General features: G+C 41.2%; 2 protein-coding genes and 1 long non-coding RNA gene across 3 annotated transcripts in view; 2 read left to right on the forward strand and 1 right to left on the reverse strand.

Annotated features, from left to right (window-relative positions):
* The window catches only part of LOC117764181 (contactin-3-like), a 38,216-nt gene extending 33,780 nt beyond the window's left edge, over window positions 1-4,436 (forward strand). Inside the window, exons 21-23 of the mRNA XM_034589761.1 lie at window positions 149-261; window positions 343-511; window positions 3,537-4,436. Coding sequence (XP_034445652.1) covers window positions 149-261; window positions 343-511; window positions 3,537-3,634 — 380 coding nt within the window. The 3' untranslated portion in view covers window positions 3,635-4,436. The remainder of the gene's footprint in view (window positions 1-148; window positions 262-342; window positions 512-3,536) is intronic.
* A 3,321-nt stretch (window positions 4,437-7,757) lies between these two features.
* Window positions 7,758-7,969, reverse strand: LOC117764186. Its single transcript, XR_004614340.1, has 2 exons — window positions 7,914-7,969; window positions 7,758-7,879 (listed from the first exon to the last, which is right to left on the reverse strand). It is a non-coding gene; the product is annotated as an uncharacterized LOC117764186 (long non-coding RNA).
* A 1,921-nt stretch (window positions 7,970-9,890) lies between these two features.
* exosc10 (exosome component 10) lies at window positions 9,891-19,475 on the forward strand. The gene is made up of 25 exons (XM_034589762.1): window positions 9,891-10,140; window positions 10,710-10,846; window positions 11,525-11,648; window positions 11,734-11,838; window positions 12,008-12,167; window positions 12,284-12,392; window positions 12,474-12,549; window positions 12,633-12,743; window positions 12,961-13,104; window positions 14,169-14,359; window positions 14,521-14,677; window positions 14,882-15,030; window positions 15,195-15,245; window positions 15,353-15,464; window positions 15,592-15,639; window positions 15,744-15,819; window positions 15,900-16,012; window positions 16,104-16,196; window positions 16,275-16,343; window positions 16,428-16,533; window positions 16,612-16,685; window positions 18,630-18,819; window positions 18,931-18,995; window positions 19,083-19,159; window positions 19,251-19,475. Exons 1-25 carry the CDS (start codon window positions 10,018-10,020, stop codon window positions 19,279-19,281), a joined length of 2,691 nt encoding a protein of 896 aa, XP_034445653.1. The 5' UTR covers window positions 9,891-10,017; the 3' UTR covers window positions 19,282-19,475.
* The last annotated feature ends 361 nt before the right edge of the window (window positions 19,476-19,836 follow it).

Genomic DNA, 19,836 nt, shown 5'->3' on the forward strand with positions numbered 1-19,836 from the left:
CTTGAGGCATATTTGCATCTTCAATACACAGAGATCAGATCGAATATTTACTTCTAATCTTATTCTTAGAAGTCGTATTATGCCATAGGAGAAATGTGGGATGTCTGTGGTGACCAATAGAAATGTATTGTTTTTATTTCTCATGCAGCACCAGCTCAGCCTCCACTCAACATTGAATGGACTCTAATTGGCTCTCAGCTGTCTCTTTACTGGGAACCTGTGGTGGCTATGGAATCAGAGTGTGAAGTAACGGGCTACCAAGTGAGTTTTTCCCCCTGCATATTTACACATACATAGACATTACGCTGTGTCACCCACCTTGTTTCTCTTCCCTCTATTTAGCTGTCATACAGGAGGCAGAGACACAAAGAGGTAAACACACTCACGACATCCAATTGTACAGCAGAGCTGACCCTCCCCGAGGACGACGACGACTACATCATCCACATTCAGACTCTGAGTGAAGGAGGGCTCGGCCCGGCCTCGGACCCTATACGAATCCACCAATTAAGTAAGTTTGTGATTGGGAGTTTATCAATATATTAAGTTCAAATAGGGGCGGCATTGGGGAACAGTGGTTACCACTGTGGCCTCACAGCAAGAAGGTTCCTGGTTCTTTCTTTCTGTTTGCATGTTCCCCCTGTGTCTGTGTGGAAACTCTGGCTTCCTCCCGCAGTCTAAAGACATGCAGCATGGGGTTAGGTTGATTACTCTTTAAACAGTGAGTGTGAGTGGTTGTTTATTCCTATGGCTACCCCAATGCGACTACGTTTTGGATTAGTGGCTTGTCCCTTTTAAGTTTGAAGACTCCAGTGTAGCGTTTTAGTCTGGACGGGCAGAAACTGAGATGTTTGATGGAACGATGATGTTGACACAACCGCTTGCTGAGTGTGTTTTTTCGGTCTCAACTTAGCCTTGGCAGATTTGTCAGGCATGACCCCTCTTCCGGAAAGAAAAGAGGGATTAGCCCTGGATACCAGCTGCATGGATAATCAATTACAAGCCTTATTGGCCCTGCTGTCTTTGCTAACAGCTGCTGTGCTGTTAACTTCTGCATTTTACAATGATACAACTGCTTATTTGTGTAGGACACAAGTAATTATTCTATTATCTGTGTACACTGGCAGGTGCATGCCCAGAGTATGTGAGTGGTCCCATCGTATGGACAGAAATCGTTTTATTTTGCAGTTTTTTAAACAAAAAAGTTGTAGGACGGATGGAAGGATGGAAGGATGGATGGATGGAAGGATGGATGGAAGGATCCTCAAGTAGTTATTTCAGTTTCAAGTAGTAGTTTTGGTTTCAGTCGCCTCAGGTGAAAGAAAAACTTATTTTGATGTTTCAGCCTCAGCAGTGAAATCTGGTGATGACACCATGTACATGTAGATTCAGCCAAACCTCAGTCTGTCAGGGCAACTATTTCCTTTATTATTTATCCACTATTATAATGGAGTCACTTAACACTTTTATAACCTGACAAGGACATTTTGTCCTCCATTGACTCACCATTACTCCTGCTGTGCTCCTGTAGCCTTATATTTTGCTGAAATATGCAGCACAATCCATCTCTGTTGCACGGGTTGACTTCCTCTTTTTACTAGATGCTATTACTGTCCTGTGGGACACCAGGGGGGGCTCTCCCTCTCTCTGCTCTAAATGCTAATTTGCATTGTTAATATTCCGTGTTGAATCCCAGAAAACAGCAGTTGAGAGAGAGATAGAATTCCACGCTGACTTTTCTTTCAAATTTCATTTTGAAATATTGCCTACTGTTTCCCCAGAGATTCTTTGGCTATTGCAAAGAAAAATATGTGGGCAAAACAAATTAGCAGGCAAAGAGAGTGCTGTGTTCACAGGAGCAATTTACTCAGGACCGTCAGAAATGGTTTTGGAGGTTTCTTTTGCATCAGTAATATGTTTTCAATTCTGGAAAGGGTTTTATATGAATATTATGTCATTACAGTGAAAGTAGTCAGTGATCTCTAAAGAGCTAATTGACTGACTTAAATCATACATGAGGAGTGTGAAGTGATGAGAGCAAACTGCTTTAGGCTTCTGGTCCCTTTACACCCAACTCCCTAAACACATTTTACTGACAATCACAGGCACAAGCCGGGAATTAGATTAGCTTTTAATAAATACTACTTCAAAACACCAGTTTATGTTTGAAATTTTGAAAAGCCAAGTACACTATCTAATTTGTAGCTAATCTGTTTTCAGTTGGATCAACAAGTAACTTAAACTTTGACCCCGTTCAGAACCGGTTATAACATTGGTCTGTTGACAAGTGATCTGATTAGGCCTTTCACTTATAAAGGCATCATATTGTCTTAGACGATAAATGTTAATATTGTCATTTTAAGACCTTTTTGTGTCCCACAGTGTATCAGTGTTCAGAGTTCAATCCGTGTATTAGAAAGTCCATTGCATTCTCCCCCACAAGCAAAACACAATCCAGTTAAATCAAGGCAAAAACAAACACAACAAAAAAACGTCTGCTCCCGGTTTGACCACGGATTTTCTCAAACCAACAACTCAGGAAAGTAAACAGAAAGAGACTCGTCCGTGTCACTGTTCTATATATGTAATTATGTAACATCAATGGTATATATAGTGGTCTATATGGGGCTGTGGTCTGGGGTTGTGATTGGATTATTGACTTATGGTTGGTGTGACTGTTGAAAACATGAATGTGAACCCTCTGATAGGTCGGCTGTTTCTACAGTAATCAGACAGGCAATATTGAGGTCGGCAAAAATAGATCATGGTCATGTCCATATATCGAACAATAAGTAATTATCGTGACAGGCCATGATCCGATCACAAGCGGTCAGCATAGGTAGAGGTCTGAACGCACTCAGACCACGTTCAAAGGTGGTCAGGGACGTATGTGACCACATTCTGTTCACTGTGTGCACACAACTGCATTTAGCCACCGAGGAAGGACCACCTACTCAGCTGACAACCTACTACAGTCTCACAATGTTTCGTCTTTTTCATCTTTTTAAGCTTCACTATGTTCAGACATCGATTTGTTTGTGGCGGCAATATAAACACCGATCTCCACAGAATGAGTGAAACTTTTTCCTCAAATGGGTAAAATCTTTCTGCAGCTCATTGATTCTTTCCGCTCCCCTCCTGACTTCGCTCCCTCCCTTTCGCTCTCTCTTTCTCGCTCGCCCAGACACAAACACAAACATTGTCATCGGGCGCATCGGCAAACTCAGGGCTGTGTAAAAGCAACATCGTTTGGTCTTTGCAAGCACAAATGATTGGTTGCAAATACAGCGGGAAAGTGAGAGCCAATCACAAGTGGTCACAGGAGAAACATTCAGGACAAATTTTGAACATACAAACTAAGAGCTGACCACTCTAGGATGTTAGGATGTTAATACCAGGTGTGAACAGGGCCTTAGATCAGTGGTGTGTATTTCAGGTGGATGTCTCAGAGTGTTGCTGCCAGCAGTGTCCGCTTCCTCCCGCAGGTTTTAACATCAGCTTATCATCATTATTTTATGTGTGTGTGTGTGTTTCAGGTATGAGTGCCCGTGGCTCGAGAGCCTGGAGCCTGGACATCTCGCCCCTCTCCCTGATCCTCACCCTCGCAATATCAACATTCAGGTCAACGTCATGACACAAAGACAGATTCTGCTATTTTTCAACATCCAATCTTGCTTTGTGTTTTTTTTTTCCCTTTAATTTGTGAAAGTTGCCAGTTTTTTCTCTTTTCTGGAGGTGCCACCATACTACAGTATTTTGCAGTGTTTGCAGGTATGAAGCAGCACACGAGCGGAGTGTGCTGTCAGATACTTTATTAACAGTAAATGCTTGAGCTTTTTTTTGACATAGGTCTGTTTTAATATTTTTGCTGGTTGGGAACAATGCTCCATTTCATCTCTTTTTTTTTCCCTTTTTAACTCTAGAATGATACGATGCCTTACTTCCATTCATGTGCCAAAGTAGTTTCAGCCTTGTTGTTATTGCTAAGATTGCTACATGCTTTTCTCAAAACTTTAGTCCTCACGGTTTCTTATTAATGGAGGTCTCAGTGTCAGAGGGCCATGATGAGAAGTTGTGTTTTGTATTTTTCAATATTTTCAGATTTCTTTTCTGAATCTGATTTGGTGAGAAGGAACATGTTCATTCACCCGTGTCCGTGCCTTCGGAGGTTCTTGTAACGGCGTCACTTATAATCACTAGTCAGTGATACTTTGGATCGAACTGCATCCGTCTTCATCTTACCGTGTGCCATTGACAGTTGGTTGATGAAACTGGGCCCACGGTGCCGGTGTTATTCATTCGCCTTTTTATCATTTGATTGTGGTAATCTGAATGTACCATGAGGTTTTAAAGCAACACTGTGTAACCTTTGCTGAGCATGAGCGCACTCTGTAGACACTCGAGGTGAATCATTCTGTTGTGCTCAGTTTCTCGAGCAATTCTATCAATCTCTTGACTGCGTAGTCCCACTCACTGAACTAAAAGACTACTGAATGGTGGATATTACCCATGATCCCCGGCTTCCTGAACCAGAAGAGCTGCCACTGTAACAAGCACACCAAACTCTGTTTGGAATTATTCATATTTTTAAAGTTTCCTCATTGAATATCAGAGATAAAAACTGTTTTCTTTTGACTTGTAACTGTTTTTAACTTTTTAACTACAGTTCAGCTTTACTCTGGAAATTGAGCCTGATTCTGACAATTTAGGGCACAGACACACATACGTGAATGTAGCAGTAGTGAACCGTCGCCTCTGTTCAGTCCCACGAGGTGAATAAAAACCGTGGCTTTGTATTAAACTTTGGTGAACTTTTAACCTGCAATATTTGCTTCGCATTCACGTTTATGTGACCATGCCCTTAAGCTTAGAGTATCAGTCCGTTACATACTTCTCACAGGAGATCGTACCCGCTCACCAAAGTTACCTAGAGCGTGAACAGATGTTCAGGCTGAGGAGTGGGAATGAAAGTGACACCATTCTCCCAAGTCACAGAACCATCTGACTGATTCCGAAGCTGCTATTTTAAGGTAAAAAGTTGCACAGTGTTGCTTTAACACCTGAGATCTGTTGTCGTGATAGTGGGATTGGACTTTACTCTGGAGATTATTTCTCCCATTACAGGCGTACAGCAGCCAGTGTGTTTCCTTCAACACTAGTGCTGAAACAATCAGTCAATCAACCAAACAAATCAATAATCAACAGCAATCGTTGAAGTCATTGATCAAGGAAATATTCAGTGATTCCAGCCGCTCTAACATGGGCATCAGCTGCTTTTCTTGTTTTAAACCTAAATTATATACCCAGCAAGGTGATCGTCCCATTATGAAAAAAAGATCCAACTTATACTACCAAAAAAACTGCTATATGTCATCAAAATATCAACCATTTCATTAGTTGGACAACATTTCCATCTCACTTTTATTTACAGTGAAAGTCACAGTTACAGACTCAACTGATCATTTATAGCTGAAGTGAAACAAAATGAGAATTCATATGATAATCATATAATATCAGGCTATAGTTCAAATCCAGATTATTTCTACAATATTATTTATATTATATTATTTCTACAATCGCATTATTTCGAAAATTGGGTTAGATGACAGGATCAATACCAAGTTTACATTCCCACCCTGCAGATTATCTTAGCATAGCACAAAGACTGGAGGCAGGGGGAAACAGCTAGCCTGGCTTTGTCCAGCATTCAAAAACACACCTACCAGCACATGCTGAACAGCTCGTCAAATGGTCGGCACCATAGTTAATGCAGAGACATGAGAGTAATATTGATTTTCTCGTTTTCCTCTCAGCAAGAAAGCAAAGAAGCACATTTCCCCCAAAATGTTGAACTGTTGTTTTAAAGTCATTTCGCTGAACGCTCTCAAATCATGGAGCAGGACAGTTAAAATACAAGAATAGAGAAAAGTAGGTGAATGTGTAAGGTCATTCTTGGTGTATGGAGCAGTAGTTTGACCAATTCATGTAAAGATCCACTTGTCAGTTTTTTCCAGAGCTTTGAACTTCACAATGAAAATCACCAAAAAAGTGGATTTTAGTCAAATTTATTTTGTCCACCAGGGAACCGAAAATCCCCTTCAATTTAAACAAGGTGCACGAAATTCCACACACTCATAGATATTAGTCCCCTAAATATGCCTGAGTTATTTCATCATGATGATTTATTCCCTGGGAAAACAATGAAAATATGTGATAACATGGATTATTTCTTGGTCCATGTCCCATCCTTCCACCAAGTCTCATGAAAATCTGTCCAGTGGTTTTTGCGCAATCCTGTGGAAAAAACACACACAAATGGACAGGGGGTGAAAACACAACCTCCTTGGCGGAGGTAATAATCAGCTGCGTCAGAATAATGATACACATTCTTCACTGTGTTCTGACATCTGAGAGACTCAACCATGAATAGGAAATACAACTGTCTAATTCATCAATAATGAAAGTCATCATTATTTCCGGGCTAAGACTGCGTCCATCTGGGCAGCACACAGCTAGTGCCAGTCACCGCGCATCATCCGCCATCCCAGTGGAGACGAGAGGTCCGTAGTGCCGCCGAACGTGCCAGTCTGACGAATGAAATCGAGCCACCAGCTTAGACGTTACTTGGCAAAATGTATGGTCAGCTGTGTTTTAATATGTGGTTCTGTTCCCTGTTGTCAGTTGTACTGCCTCTTTTTTCAAAATGTCAGATGTGTTGTCATTGTTCATTTTCTGTGTTTCAGTGTTACGTCCGCTGCTCAGGTATTCAGACCTGCTTCTCCCTGCGTTTCAGTCGCTCTGAAACGGCAGGAGCAGACAGGATCAGAAATCTGTCACAAGGGTCCATTTAACAGTCTGACGTGACGAATGGAAGGCCTGATGTGTGCCATGATTCAGCAGACATTAAAACAGATTAATAAATTAGAGCGGGCCTGAGGGGCTACTATGGGAAAGGGCATAGGAGTAATGGTACTAATGACGCCCACACAAGACTAATATATCAGGATTTAGGGAGGACTAAATCAGGACAGTCCCATCAAGATGAAACCAGGACAATTCGTGTGTGTATGTGTGTGTGCGTGTGTGATTACCTTACCCCACACTGTCATGGACAAGTGTTTTCAAGAAGGACATTCAGCTAAAGAATTAAACACGCTATTCAAACTAATTTTTTGTACTTAACTACGGTTCAGGGCTGTGAGCCACTGAAGCGATGCAGACATTAAAATCCAGTAATACGAGGTCAAAATGGGAGGTAGAGAAGAAAAAAAGAAGTTGAAGCCTGAGGGGGGGATGAAATGTCTGCTTTTCTATCAAATTACAGAGGATTGCCAGTGCAAAGGAAGAAGTAGTGGGAAAAAAGCTCCAGAATCCAAGGCCAGGTCGGGTTCACCTTGCAAGATAAAATTTGTATTAAGTATGAAAACAAAGGGTTTTCTTTCTTTGACAAGTGTTAATGCCTTTCTGAACGCAGTCTTTGAATCCTGATCCTGATATTTTGGGTTTCTTGTGGCTTCATGTGTGGTTAATCTGTGTCCATTCTCACAGAATGTCTTTGTTAATCTGACAGAGCTTTACACAGGAAACTTTACGGCTGATTTATTGATCATATGAAGTATGAAAAAAGATACACAGTTGACGATGGTGTCTTTTTTGGAAGCATTGCCAACCTCTTTGTTTTGTATCGTATCAGTACTGTGAGATGTTTAGATTTTGACTTTCATCTTCTCTGTTGTTGTTTTTTATGTTTGCTATGGTTGCTGATCATTTTTATTTCATATTTTCTTCCAAAAATTCTGCACAAAGGTCAAGTGTTGCTTTAAAATACCAGTTAATTCAGACGGACACAGCGATGTGAGATCTGTCATCATACAGTTTACTGTACATACTGTATGTATTTTGTTTGATGCAACGCCCCCCCCCCCAACCAAACATGTGGTGTCCTACTTCCGATTGTAATTATCAGTCAAACACAGATTCTGACAGAGAACAAAAAACATGAGAAAAGAGTCACATTTCCTCTGAGCTGCTTTCACACACAGCATTTTGGTGCAGTGACAAAAACACTACCTGTTACAAGGTAGTGGGTCCGTGCACAGTCTTTTTATACCAACACAATTTTACAAATTTTCTTGCTACTTTCAGAGAAAATGCAGAAATTAATCTGAAAATAATAAAATAAAAGAGTTACACACAATTTGTGATTCCTTAAAGATTGATAAAAAAAATGACAATGATTCCAGCTCTGGGTGACAACGCTTGGCCTTTCTGTTGTGACTCCTCTGTATTTTGATGTCCAGGTGATCTCCGTGAGATCGTGGCATAAACCGTTTTCACATTGAAACGAGGTCAGCTGATCTTGATATGCTGAAGCTGTGCATGTATGATATCGTTTGGTGCATCTGTGTTTTCTAAATGAGGGAGTTAATAAAAACAATTCACTGAGGATTTTCGTCTTGGTTCATTTTTTTTTTAAGAATGTCTGGCACAGTGTCATTTTCAGCATCAGCAGTTTTAGTGTCTTCTTCTGCTGGGAGAATTTGAGCAGTGCCTTGGGGCACCATCAAAGCTATAAAATACATAATGTTATGAAAAAGCATATAAATGAGAGTAAATGACAGCAGTAATGTCATAGCCAGTGCATAAAGAGGTCGTTCACAATGGATTTTGCTGCGTATTCTCAATATTTTATTATGTAATATAGAGGGAAATGTTTTAAACACTAACATTGCACAATACTGAAAGAATACACTGCCCTTGCAAAATCATACTGATTCATGTCTTTGGCTAATTGGGGCATTGTATCTGCTGAACCTGAATAACATGGGAGGGTTACTGTGAAATATCGATTAAGCCAGTGTTGCAGAGATGCTTTTAAGATAATAAGAGGGAGAGGAGATCAATAGGGAGGGGAAGTGAAGAAAAGAGAGGTTTCTCCCTGCACACCACAGATCATCCGTAATGAGTTGCTGTGTCAATACTTAGGCAATGGCTCTTCACATGCTATTGACCAGTAGATCACGACAGCAGCCCACTGTAACTTCTCTCCACACCACATGCACACCAAAGGGAGTCTGACTATAGTAAGCCCACAGTGTCTCATCTATGGCTTTATACTGTAAAAAGGAATGGGTTCAGATATGATTTAGATAGATCTTAATACTGAGGCATAAACTGGTGCAGATTTCTCATCCCCTCAATGCAGTGCAAATACTGTAGCTCGGTTGATGCAGATTGCGAGTGTCAATACTGCCCCCTCCTGGTGCTGGTTTCCTAGTGCAACTCTTTGGTCAGGCTGGATGGGTGAGGCACCTCAGGGGGGAGATAAGGCTGTGTCTGCAGTGTGCCTGCAATGAATGAACGCACTGATGAACAGAGCTTCATGACCTGCAGAAGTCCACACATTAAAACACACTAAAACTGAAATGTTACTGATACCTACAATTTTGAATTTCTAGGGATGTTTTCAACCACAATATCACACATTTTACTTGATCTAAAGCTCCAGTGTGTAAGGTTTAGGTGAAAGGGATCTATTGGCACAAATTGGATTTAAAATAATCCTAGAGATGTTTTCACTATGTGTGTTTCATCTAAAATGTACAGATTCCTTAGCCCAGAATGGGCCCTTTATATATTTACACCGGGAGCAGTTCCTCTCTATGGAGGCCGCCATTTTTTTCACAGTAGTCAAGACTGGACAAACTAAACACCTTTTGAGTTTTAAGACAACCGAACGCTACCACATGTTTGGAAGGGGAGGGTGAGGTGAGGGGCATTCAGCTGCAAAATGCAACTTCACCACTAGACGTCCCTAAATTCTACACACTGAACCTTTAAACGTTTCCAAACAATAAAAAAATAACACAATCCACCCTTTTGCCATGCGTCCTCCGGGCCATTGTGTGGCGCTGTCTCCCCCCGCAGCGTCCTCGTCGAGCAGCGCAGGAGAAAGCAGTGAGCACGGCGGCTGCTTCCTGTCGCTCACATGTACACACTTATCACCAGATTAAAATAATGGCTTCTTCAAAGAGTAACGACTCCACGAACAGCGGCCTTCAAGACAGCAATGCAGGAAACAACGACGAGGAAAAAGAGGAGCTGTGTCCCGGGTTCAAAGACGTCGACGCCTTCGTGAAAGTGGGTGAACGCAGTGAAGTTTGTAGCTCATGCTAACAGGCGGTGTAGCAACGTGGAGAGGACGAGCTGTGTTCGAGTGTCACACTTAGTTTATTTTGCTAATTGAGTTCGTGAAGAGTTGTCAGTGTCTCGTGCTAAATGTTTATCTCATGTTGGACGAGAGTAAATTTGCAGATTCGATTTGTTTGTGTGTTCGTTGTTTCGTCTATAAAATAGTCCCGTTTAAATATCTCGTCCAACTCCAAGCTAGCTAACTTAGCCAGCTACAGGGGAATATCTGTAATAAAATATTTAGATTTAAGTGCCATATGGTTTGTTCATTTGAAAATCGTTCAGTTAAAACTATATAAACAAAGCTGTCATCAGATTTGATCTTTGTACAAGATTACAATTATAGTTTCTTATTGTTTTGAAAACCCCCAACATGGCATTAGACTAAAAAGCAAAAAAATTGAACAAATGTTACATTTCCCTGTGTCCCTGTTACTTGAATTTTTTTTACTTGTACATCATATTAAAAACTTTTAAAGAATGACTGACTAACTGCTCGTCCTCTCTCTCCTCTGCAGTATGGATTGGGTGCTGTGCTATCAGCCACCAAGGCCTCCGCCGGCTTGCCTCAAGCTGGAGATGAATATGATTTCTACCGGAGCTTCCCGGGCTTCCAGGAGTTCTGTGAGAGTCAAGGAGATAAGCTCCTGCACTGGTGAGTATGTTGCTGCTTCCTTTGAGTCTAGGTTCAGTCAGACTTCCATCTGTCCGCCAGTATTTGCTGGAACATGAACCCATGGAACTGATGTGTTCAAGTGTAACTCTTTCACCATTAGGTTATGGCCTCCAGCACATTTTGTCTTGAGACTTGTGTCTCTCCTTTTGAAAATGAACTAAAGATTGATCAACCCAGTTTATACAATAGTACATCAATAGATTTCATACTGCAACAACACTCTTGTGATGCACAAGTGGTCAGCTTTACGTTCATCTGTTTACACCCGGCATTAACATGCATCCTGAATGTGTCTCCTGTGACCACTTCTACTCAGATCTCGCATCCCCACTTTATATGCGTACACATATAAAATCCATGTCGAAGTGGAGCCAGGGGGCTGAGGAAATTAATGTGCATAGCTTTACAATAAAACAAGATTTTATTCATTTGAAAAAAAATAGAAAATCAATGTTTAGTGTTCCATGTTAATCCATCTCAGGTGTGTTCATACCTGTCCTTAGAGCCTTCCACTTGTGATCGGATCACTCAGGATGGATGTTAATACCAGGTCTGAAGAGAGCCTTAGATGTGCAGAAGTGTTGATGTCATGATGAATCTAAATATGTTATTGTGAAAGATCAAATGCCAATTCTCTTCACCGTGTCCCTGTTTTAGCATGAGTCAGATAATGCGGCACCATGGCTGCAGATCTCACATAAGAGACCAGAGCAAGCTGACAGGGCTGGAGGAGAGATTTGACTTGGTCGTGGACTCAAATGACGTCATCCTCGAAAGAGCGGTAGGTCCCAGAGTTCCTGTGTTTTACAAGTTTCTGAATGGAAAGGTCTTGGCAAACCAACTAACCTCTTGTATCTGATCTCCAGGGGATTCTTCTTGATGAAGCTGATGGGGTGAATAGAAGCCAGCAGCCTGTCATGCCTGCAGGGTTTCAGCCTCCTAAGATTGTTGTTTCCAGCTGGAATCGCAAGGTTGGCTAATTAACCTTTTTGCTCTTGTACTGCAGATCCCAGTCTCTGTTTTGGGCTGCGTTCAAGTTGAAATATTGTGTGCCAGTTCTGGTTCTTATTATTATTTTGGGAAACATTTCATACTGGTGCTTCACACTTTTTGGTAAACTTTGTTTTTTTTATTGTCCAGGGTTCAGGCTCTAGCAGTCGTGCCGAGACATTCCGACTGCTCCACGCCAAGAACGTTGCGAGGCCGCAGCTGAAATTCAAGGAAAAAGTAGACAACAGCAACACACCATTTATTCCCAAGATCTTCATCAAGCCCAACGCAATAAAGCCCCTTCCTTCTTGTAAGACACACTCATGTTCTTCCCATCTGTTGTTGTTTTTATGTCATTACTTTGACTTTTAATCTTGACTCTTTAACATTTGTAACATATTTTGCTCCCTTACCTTCCAATGGTAGATTTTACCAACAAACAAATCCAAAAAGAGAGACCTGAGGATGTCGATGTGCCAGCTGCCCTGGCTGATTTCATTCACCAGCAAAGAACTCAGAAACCTGTTGAAGACATGTAAGAATTATTTAACACATTTTTTTTCTTTTCCTATTTTTCATTGTTGTCCATCTAAATTAAAGTTTGTCATCCATACAGGTTTGCACACCCATACCAGTATGAATTGGATCATCTTACAACTCCAGAAAGCCTCCTGTCTAAGCCAGAACCACAGGCAAGTTATCATAATCCTTTAATATGATCCTCTCATTGTTAGTTAGGCCTCGCTCTAATCTGTTATCTGTGGATTCGTTTTAGATGTACAAACCAATCACCGAGACCAAGTGTTCCTTCATCGACACCCTGGAGGATCTGGTGGCACTGAATGAGAAGCTGTGCAGATTGTCTGAATTTGCCGTTGACCTTGAGGTACAAGGATTATATTTGTGACACAATTGTATATGAAGCGTTAAATAAAAAATAGATTGTTAGGCCTATAATGTTTTAAACATTTTGTTTCAGAGATTTATTGATATGGTAACTTTTGGGGGCTCTTGTTTGGGTCGCTGTAAACCTGTTCTCTCCTGTTCTTCTGTAGAACCACATGGATGTGGACACATTTTGTTAACACTGTTCTCTGTTGCAGCACCATTCCTACAGGAGTTTCCTCGGCATCACCTCTCTGATGCAGATCTCCACCAGGGATGAGGATTTCATCATCGACACCTTGGAGCTCCGCGGCGAGATGTACATCCTGAACGAAGCGTTCACTGACCCGTCTATTGTCAAGGTAATTGAAGCGTTCCCCATTGTTCCTGTACCCTGTTCTATAACTTTAACACCCTAAAGAGAATATTAGAGTACATGGGTCCATAGATTTGTTTTCCAAATGTGTCACTGCGTGATCTGTGAGGCTGTTTTCAATTGATATTTGTTTTCTGTTGCTTTTGTTCTTCAACCATGGTTTATCTCAGTTTATGCCAACATTTCTGTAATGCATGAACAATTAATTCACCATCTTTTCATTTAAAAACTGAGGACATGGCAACTCTGCCGAACCAACTTTACAACAAAATGCAAAGAGTAACCCCATTTTAGACTTTAAGTCACACATGTCACTTTTGAAAATCCAATAGATCTCGCAGAGCTACCTCCAGATTCAACTTTGACCTTATGTGCATACAGTAGTTGTGCACACAAGTACTTTCACAATGCAATAGACAGTTATGAGAGATGTTTCTTGTGCATACCTCTGGGTTTAACTTAAATCAGGACTAAATGGTTAAACTGGGGATATTTTAAGAGAAGCTGTCTTGTTTCCTGACCACTTGTTCACCTTGTCTAGCTTTGTCATCTCATTCCCGAATCCCAGCAATGAAAATGGTCTCAAGGGAATATATGTTTTAGGCACATGTATCTGAAGATGCTCAGACGACCTTATGAGCTGTTTGCATCTCCACCTCTCTCCCATTGATATTATATAGAAAACCTGGGGAAGAAAGTTTTTAATCTTGAAGCCCCTTAGTCTCAATTTCTTTGAGGCGTCTCAGAGCCCCAGTGCCTTGAGAGATGTTTACGGTTGGCGGGTGTCTTGTGGAGCGTGGGAGCTACCATGAGTCACACACTGTAGGACACCTGTGAAAAAAAAGTGGTATGTGGGTTGGAACTACACAAAGATCCTGTGAAAATTAGCAGGATGGAAAAATGTCACATGATGTCCCCAGTTTTTCTTCTGTTTAAATGTTTTCTGTAGTGAACAGTGAAATGTAAATACAGGTATATCATTTTTTTTTTAATAAGTTGGTTCCTTGTCACATAGGTTTCTCTTGAATGGGCTTTGTTTCTTGTTCTCAGGTGTTTCATGGTTCAGACTCTGACATCGACTGGCTCCAGAGAGACTTTGGCGTGTATGTTGTCAACCTTTTCGACACGCATCAGGCCAGCCGGGCTTTAAACATGGCCAGACATTCCCTCGACCACCTGCTCAAACACTTCTGCAATGTGGACTCCGACAAACGCTACCAGCTGGCCGACTGGAGGATTCGGTATGGACCTGACAAAGCCATAAAATGCTTAATCTTATAATTTGGGTTTTGTTTATCTGTGACGTAGAGTTCTTATTTTTTAATGAGAAAAAAGCTAAACAGATATTTCACGTTCTTGTTTCTCTTACAATATTGTAATGTGTTTGTCCCAAAACTCGTAGCCCCTTGCCAGATGAGATGTTTCAGTACGCCCGGACAGACACACACTACCTCCTTTACATCTATGACTGTGTGAGGGCACAGCTCTTGGACTTTAACCATGGGCAGCCTGGCCTGTTGCAGAGTGTCTGGAACAAGAGCAAGGACATTTCCCTGAAGGTTTGCACAAACCTCACTTCATACACCCACCAAGATCGGATTGACACTTAAAAATCTGCCTCTATACTCATTACTCTACCATCGATCCAATAGTTGCACTGTTTCTTTATTACTTTTATATTTTTTAATTTCCACACCAGAATCTCCAACATTTTCTGACATTTGTCATGGTTTCTGTGCCCCCCCCCCCCCTCTTCCACACAGAGATATTTGAAACCTATATACACAGAGGAGTCATATTTGGAGCTGCAGAGGAAGCAGAAAAAGTTGTTTAACACCCAGCAGCTCACTGCCTTCAGACTGCTGTTTGCCTGGAGGAACAAGCTGGCCAGGCAGGAAGATGAAAGCACCGGGTAGGCTGTTTGGAAATGGATGGACTCGCTGTTCTGGAAATCTGCTTGAGCTGTTATCTATTCATAGTTTGGGCCCAGCCAGATTTTGCAACCATCATATTTTTCTCCCAGCTTATAGATTCTGCTCATAAAATGTTTTAAACTGCTGTTATTTGTGTGTTAAGATACGTCCTGCCCACCCACATGATGATCAAGATATCTGAGGAGCTGCCCAAGTAAGTAAATAAGAATTATTGTGTTGGTTCTTCTCACTTCAATGTGGATGAATTTGGTATTTGTATTGAGAACCTACAGCACAGTATTTTGTATTTTGTCTACTCAGGGAGCCTCAGGGCATCATTGCCTGTTGTAACCCTGTCCCCCCAGTGGTGAGGCAGCAGAGCAATGAGCTCCACTTGTTAGTGCAGCAAGCACGAGAAATGCCCCTCCTTAAGGTGAGAACTGGCATCAGCCACGGTTTTATAATGTGTTTTATCGTTTATGTAACTTGAGTGTTTTTGCTCTCAACTTACTTGTGAATTAAGGTATCTAACAATTCAATTTGTTTTACACCCCACACAGGCTGAGATTGCTGCTCAAAAGTCTAAGGGGCTCACAACCATAAAAAAGGTTTGTTAAGAACTGATTAAGATTGAATTTTTAAAATTTGCATTTCATTTGTCGAAAAAGCAATCACTATATTAAATTATTTGTGATCTTGTCTAAATCTCCAGCCAGAGGTGACATTGTTTGGACCCCACGATACCTCCAGGGTCTCCGAAAGCGACCTCCCCCAATTTTCTCCCAATGGTGAGCACAATGCGTGTGCATTTTCCAGGTTGCTTTCATATTTTAGCCCATTAGGCCTAAACATTCAGATTTCTTTTCAGAACTGCCTGTTAAAAAGGGAATGCTCTTCTCAGAAGATGAGCACCAAATGGATGATGATGATGATCAGAGAACATGTGGTCTCATGGCATCAGCTAAAATCACACTGTTTGAGGTAGAGATCATCTTCTAGCTCGCTCAACTTAAGCTCATTGCTTTGTGCGTAACCCTGGAGACTAATGTGTGGACTGTGCTTCCTTTTCAAGGAGCTGGAGACAAAGAAAGACCAGGAGTCTCTTTCTGCTCCTCACATGAAAGCCAGGCGCATCATTGAGTCTTTTGAAAACCCTTTCAGAATGGTAAGAGATGACCAGTGAATAATCTTCAGTATTTTTAATCAGACACACAGTATTCATTTATCTTCTTTGGGATTTCAGTATTTACCCACCAGTGACGTGCACATCAGCAAGAATGCCAAGTTTGACCCTTCTTCAAAAATATTTGAGGTAATCGAAAAGATCCAGACGTATGTCTTTTACCGCTTAACTACATGTTTGGATGTTTATAGCTGTACCATTTCACATATCCAGATTAGTAAAAGATGGAAACTGCAGAGTATGGAACAGCAACAGAAGGAGTTGGAGGCCAAGAAGAAAGCCAAGCAAGAAGGAAAGGAACAGGCAAAGAAAGCGAATGGTAATGTGGTCTAAACTTCTCCAAATGTAAACCTTGTAAATTAATGATCCTCACTGAATTCAATGTTTATTTCCACAGAGGAAAGAAACAAGGAGAAACAAAGCTACCAGGAGTCTCTAGCAAACGTCATCACCATTCGCCAACAAGCAGCGGTGAGTCATTTTGCTCTTGCGTCCACACATTTCTTCTCTTCAACTTCACATAGGCTTAGCTGTCAACTCCACTGTTGATGCCCCTTTAGCGTAAAGTACAAATCCATGAAAAACACCAGTTTCATTCACCCAATAGCCCGGCACAGCATATTAACGATATGGGATTAATAGTCAGTTTAACCCTCTGCAATGCCCCCATTTTCTTAAGACATGGTAGATATTTCTGCGCATAAGTATGGTGACTCACAAGCCAGTGAAACACTGCTGCCTTCCTGCGGCACTGGTATGTTACTGGCTTTTTAATATTTATATCTGTCCCATGATGTGTCTGGGGAAGAGGAACACACAGCATGGGACTGGAGCATAAGAGACACGTCGTCCTCTTCTTTCCTCCCAGGGATCAACAATAGCTGCTTTTTGCCCCAAACCCCACTTCTTGTTATCTCTGTCTCTCTGGGGAATTACTTGGCATCCTTCTGCTTGGTTACTCATTCGTGCTCTTGCCACCATATGGTGTTTTCTGTCTTTTTTAAATGCTCAGTAACATAAAACTCACGGTATAGAAAGTCGTCATCACCGTCATTTGATTCTTGTTTTTGTGTCCTTTCTGGTGACACCACCTCCCCTCAGCCCTTCACTGTCAGCCTTAAGCCATCAAGTGCTAGTACACACAGTAATAGTATGCACCACAGTAACCCATTGTGTGATGATTGGCTTTAGTGAAAAGTTTGTTCAAAGGTGCTCCCTGCTGAAACAGCGCCTTCAAATATGCACGTTGGCAGGCATCATAGTCATAAGTGTTGGCAGTAGCACTTGAAAGTAGCACTCCTCAACCTGCCAACTGCAGGCAAATATTGGCTGTGCTGGCACACTGTCAGTTTCAGCCCCGCACTTAGGCACTGAAGTTTCCTCGCTTTATTTTAGTTTGAAAGAAAGTTTCATGGTTTAACTGCATTGATATTAAGAAAGGTGTGTGTGTGTGTGTGTGTGTGTGTGTGTGTGTGTGTGTGTGTGTGTGTGTGTGTGTGTGTGTGTGTGTGTGTGTGTGTGTGTGTGTGTGTGTGTGTGTGTGTGTGTGTGTGTGTGTGTGTGTGTGTGTGTGTGTGTGTGCGCGCGCTGTGATCAGGGCCCAGCATCTGATATGAATAAAAATCATTTCTAATGTATTTTGAATCTCCTGAATAAGGATGATAAACAATGGAGTTTGAAGAAAACTCAGTTGGCAGTTTTGTAATCAAAGCAGTCATTCACACCTTTTACTGTGATTGTAGTTATATAATGTGAAGCCTTATGCATCCTTCATGGTTTATATAACAGACTGTATCGGTTTAAGCAACAAACAAAAGCAAAATCACTCGCCAGCCTCTGCTATAAACAGAAGACCAAATTTGTATGTTATGTTGGTTTAAAAAGTGGTCAGATTAGGAGAAATCACCCATTTGTCAAAAGTTACAGACACTTGATAGTGTCCATGTCTAGCTGATCCATGATGACTAGCATTTCATTTTTATCATAATTTAAGAGCAGGGAATTTCCAGACATCTAGCTTTTAGGAGCAGACAAGCAGACCTCTAATTTCCTAATTTGGGTAAAGTCGCCTGTCTAATAGGCGCATACAGCTGGATATCATCAGTGCAGCAGTGAAAGTTAATTCCATGACTGCAAATAATTTGTGGCTTTATCTTAAGCTGCACATCAGCCACCTCGCATGTGTTAACTCCTTTTTAATGTTGCAGAGATTGTACTTTCAGTCTCTTCTTGGAATATGGATTATAAATCCCTACTGTGAATGTCTCATGACAACACAGTGTGGTCTATAGGATGCAAGTTAATGTTGCAGCGTATAAAGCAAAGCAAAGCTGCTTGTCCATTGCAGGGAACAGTAAACGCCGTTCATTATACAAGTATTGTTAAGAATATAATGTTGTTGATCAATTTCATTAGGAATCTGGAAAAAGTGTCGGAAAGAAAAGGGAGAGGGTTGCCAGTTTGGTTGGAGAGTCGACTCCCAGACCGACCAAGAAACTGATGAAATCTGCAGAGAAGCCAGAGAAGCCAGAGAAGCCAGAGAAGCCTCCCCAAGATGTCTTCACACCCTTCGACTACACTCAGTCAGACCTCAAAGTCTTTGCCGGTATGTATCTTTGACCTTGATTTTAATCATATTAAACAAGTTACTAATTACTGCACAATCCTTTACAGTTGCTGTAACATAACATTCACTTCAGTGCACTTTGTTTTACAGACCCCAAATCAAAGGACAACACACAGTTTGATCCAAACCGGCAAAGCCATGATGGCAAGAAAAAGGTATTGTCAATGATTTTTTTAAATACTTTTCATTGAACTGTGAACATTTTATTAGTGATTGATGAACTGAAATCTTTCGTTCAACAGAGAGGCCCCAAGGGACAAAAATCCAATTTTGCAGCTGGAAACAGAAGTATGTCGTACCTGACTGGGAGATCTGACAGGTAAACATACAATATACAGTCCAATATTCTTTTCCTCTGCACATTCAACCATCCCAGTACGTTACCCATTCTGTGTTTTTACTCTCCACAGGGGATTCCGGCATAACTGGCCCAAAAGATAAGACTGTTGTTCATTTTCAGTTTTTTGTTTTATTTTTTCATCCTGAGGAACCGATGACCCCACCTTGCCTTCCTGCAAATGGAATTCAGTATTTCAATATATAATGAATTTGTATTGTTTTTCCATCTCTGGAACAGTGTATCCTGTAAATATGTGGAAACACAGGCCTCTTCATTAAAGATGGTTTTAGAGGATGGAGTTCCTCGTCTTCAGTTTTTTAACGAAATGAAACAGTTTGATGAAATGTAATGTTTCATTTTATGGATATCGAAGTATTTTTTACAACCGTTGCCACTGATATTAAGGCAATAGTGAAGGCTAAATGATACCATCCTGTTCCTTCAACCTCACTCTTCTGGAAAGGCTTCACACACACACAAAATAATTTTGTAACCTGCCTGCAGGGACTTGGTATAATTCATTAAGTGTTGTGCCACAGGTTAGTCTGGGCCAAATCTGATTTGAAACCCAAAGATGAAAGAACACCATTGTCTTAAATACCGTTGTGCACTGTCACGTTAAGATTTGCCTTGAGCAAAGTGATCATATCCAATCC

This window comes from Hippoglossus hippoglossus, chromosome 7 (assembly GCF_009819705.1).
Source record: "Hippoglossus hippoglossus isolate fHipHip1 chromosome 7, fHipHip1.pri, whole genome shotgun sequence".
In the NCBI taxonomy this organism is placed as follows: domain Eukaryota; kingdom Metazoa; phylum Chordata; class Actinopteri; order Pleuronectiformes; family Pleuronectidae; genus Hippoglossus; species Hippoglossus hippoglossus.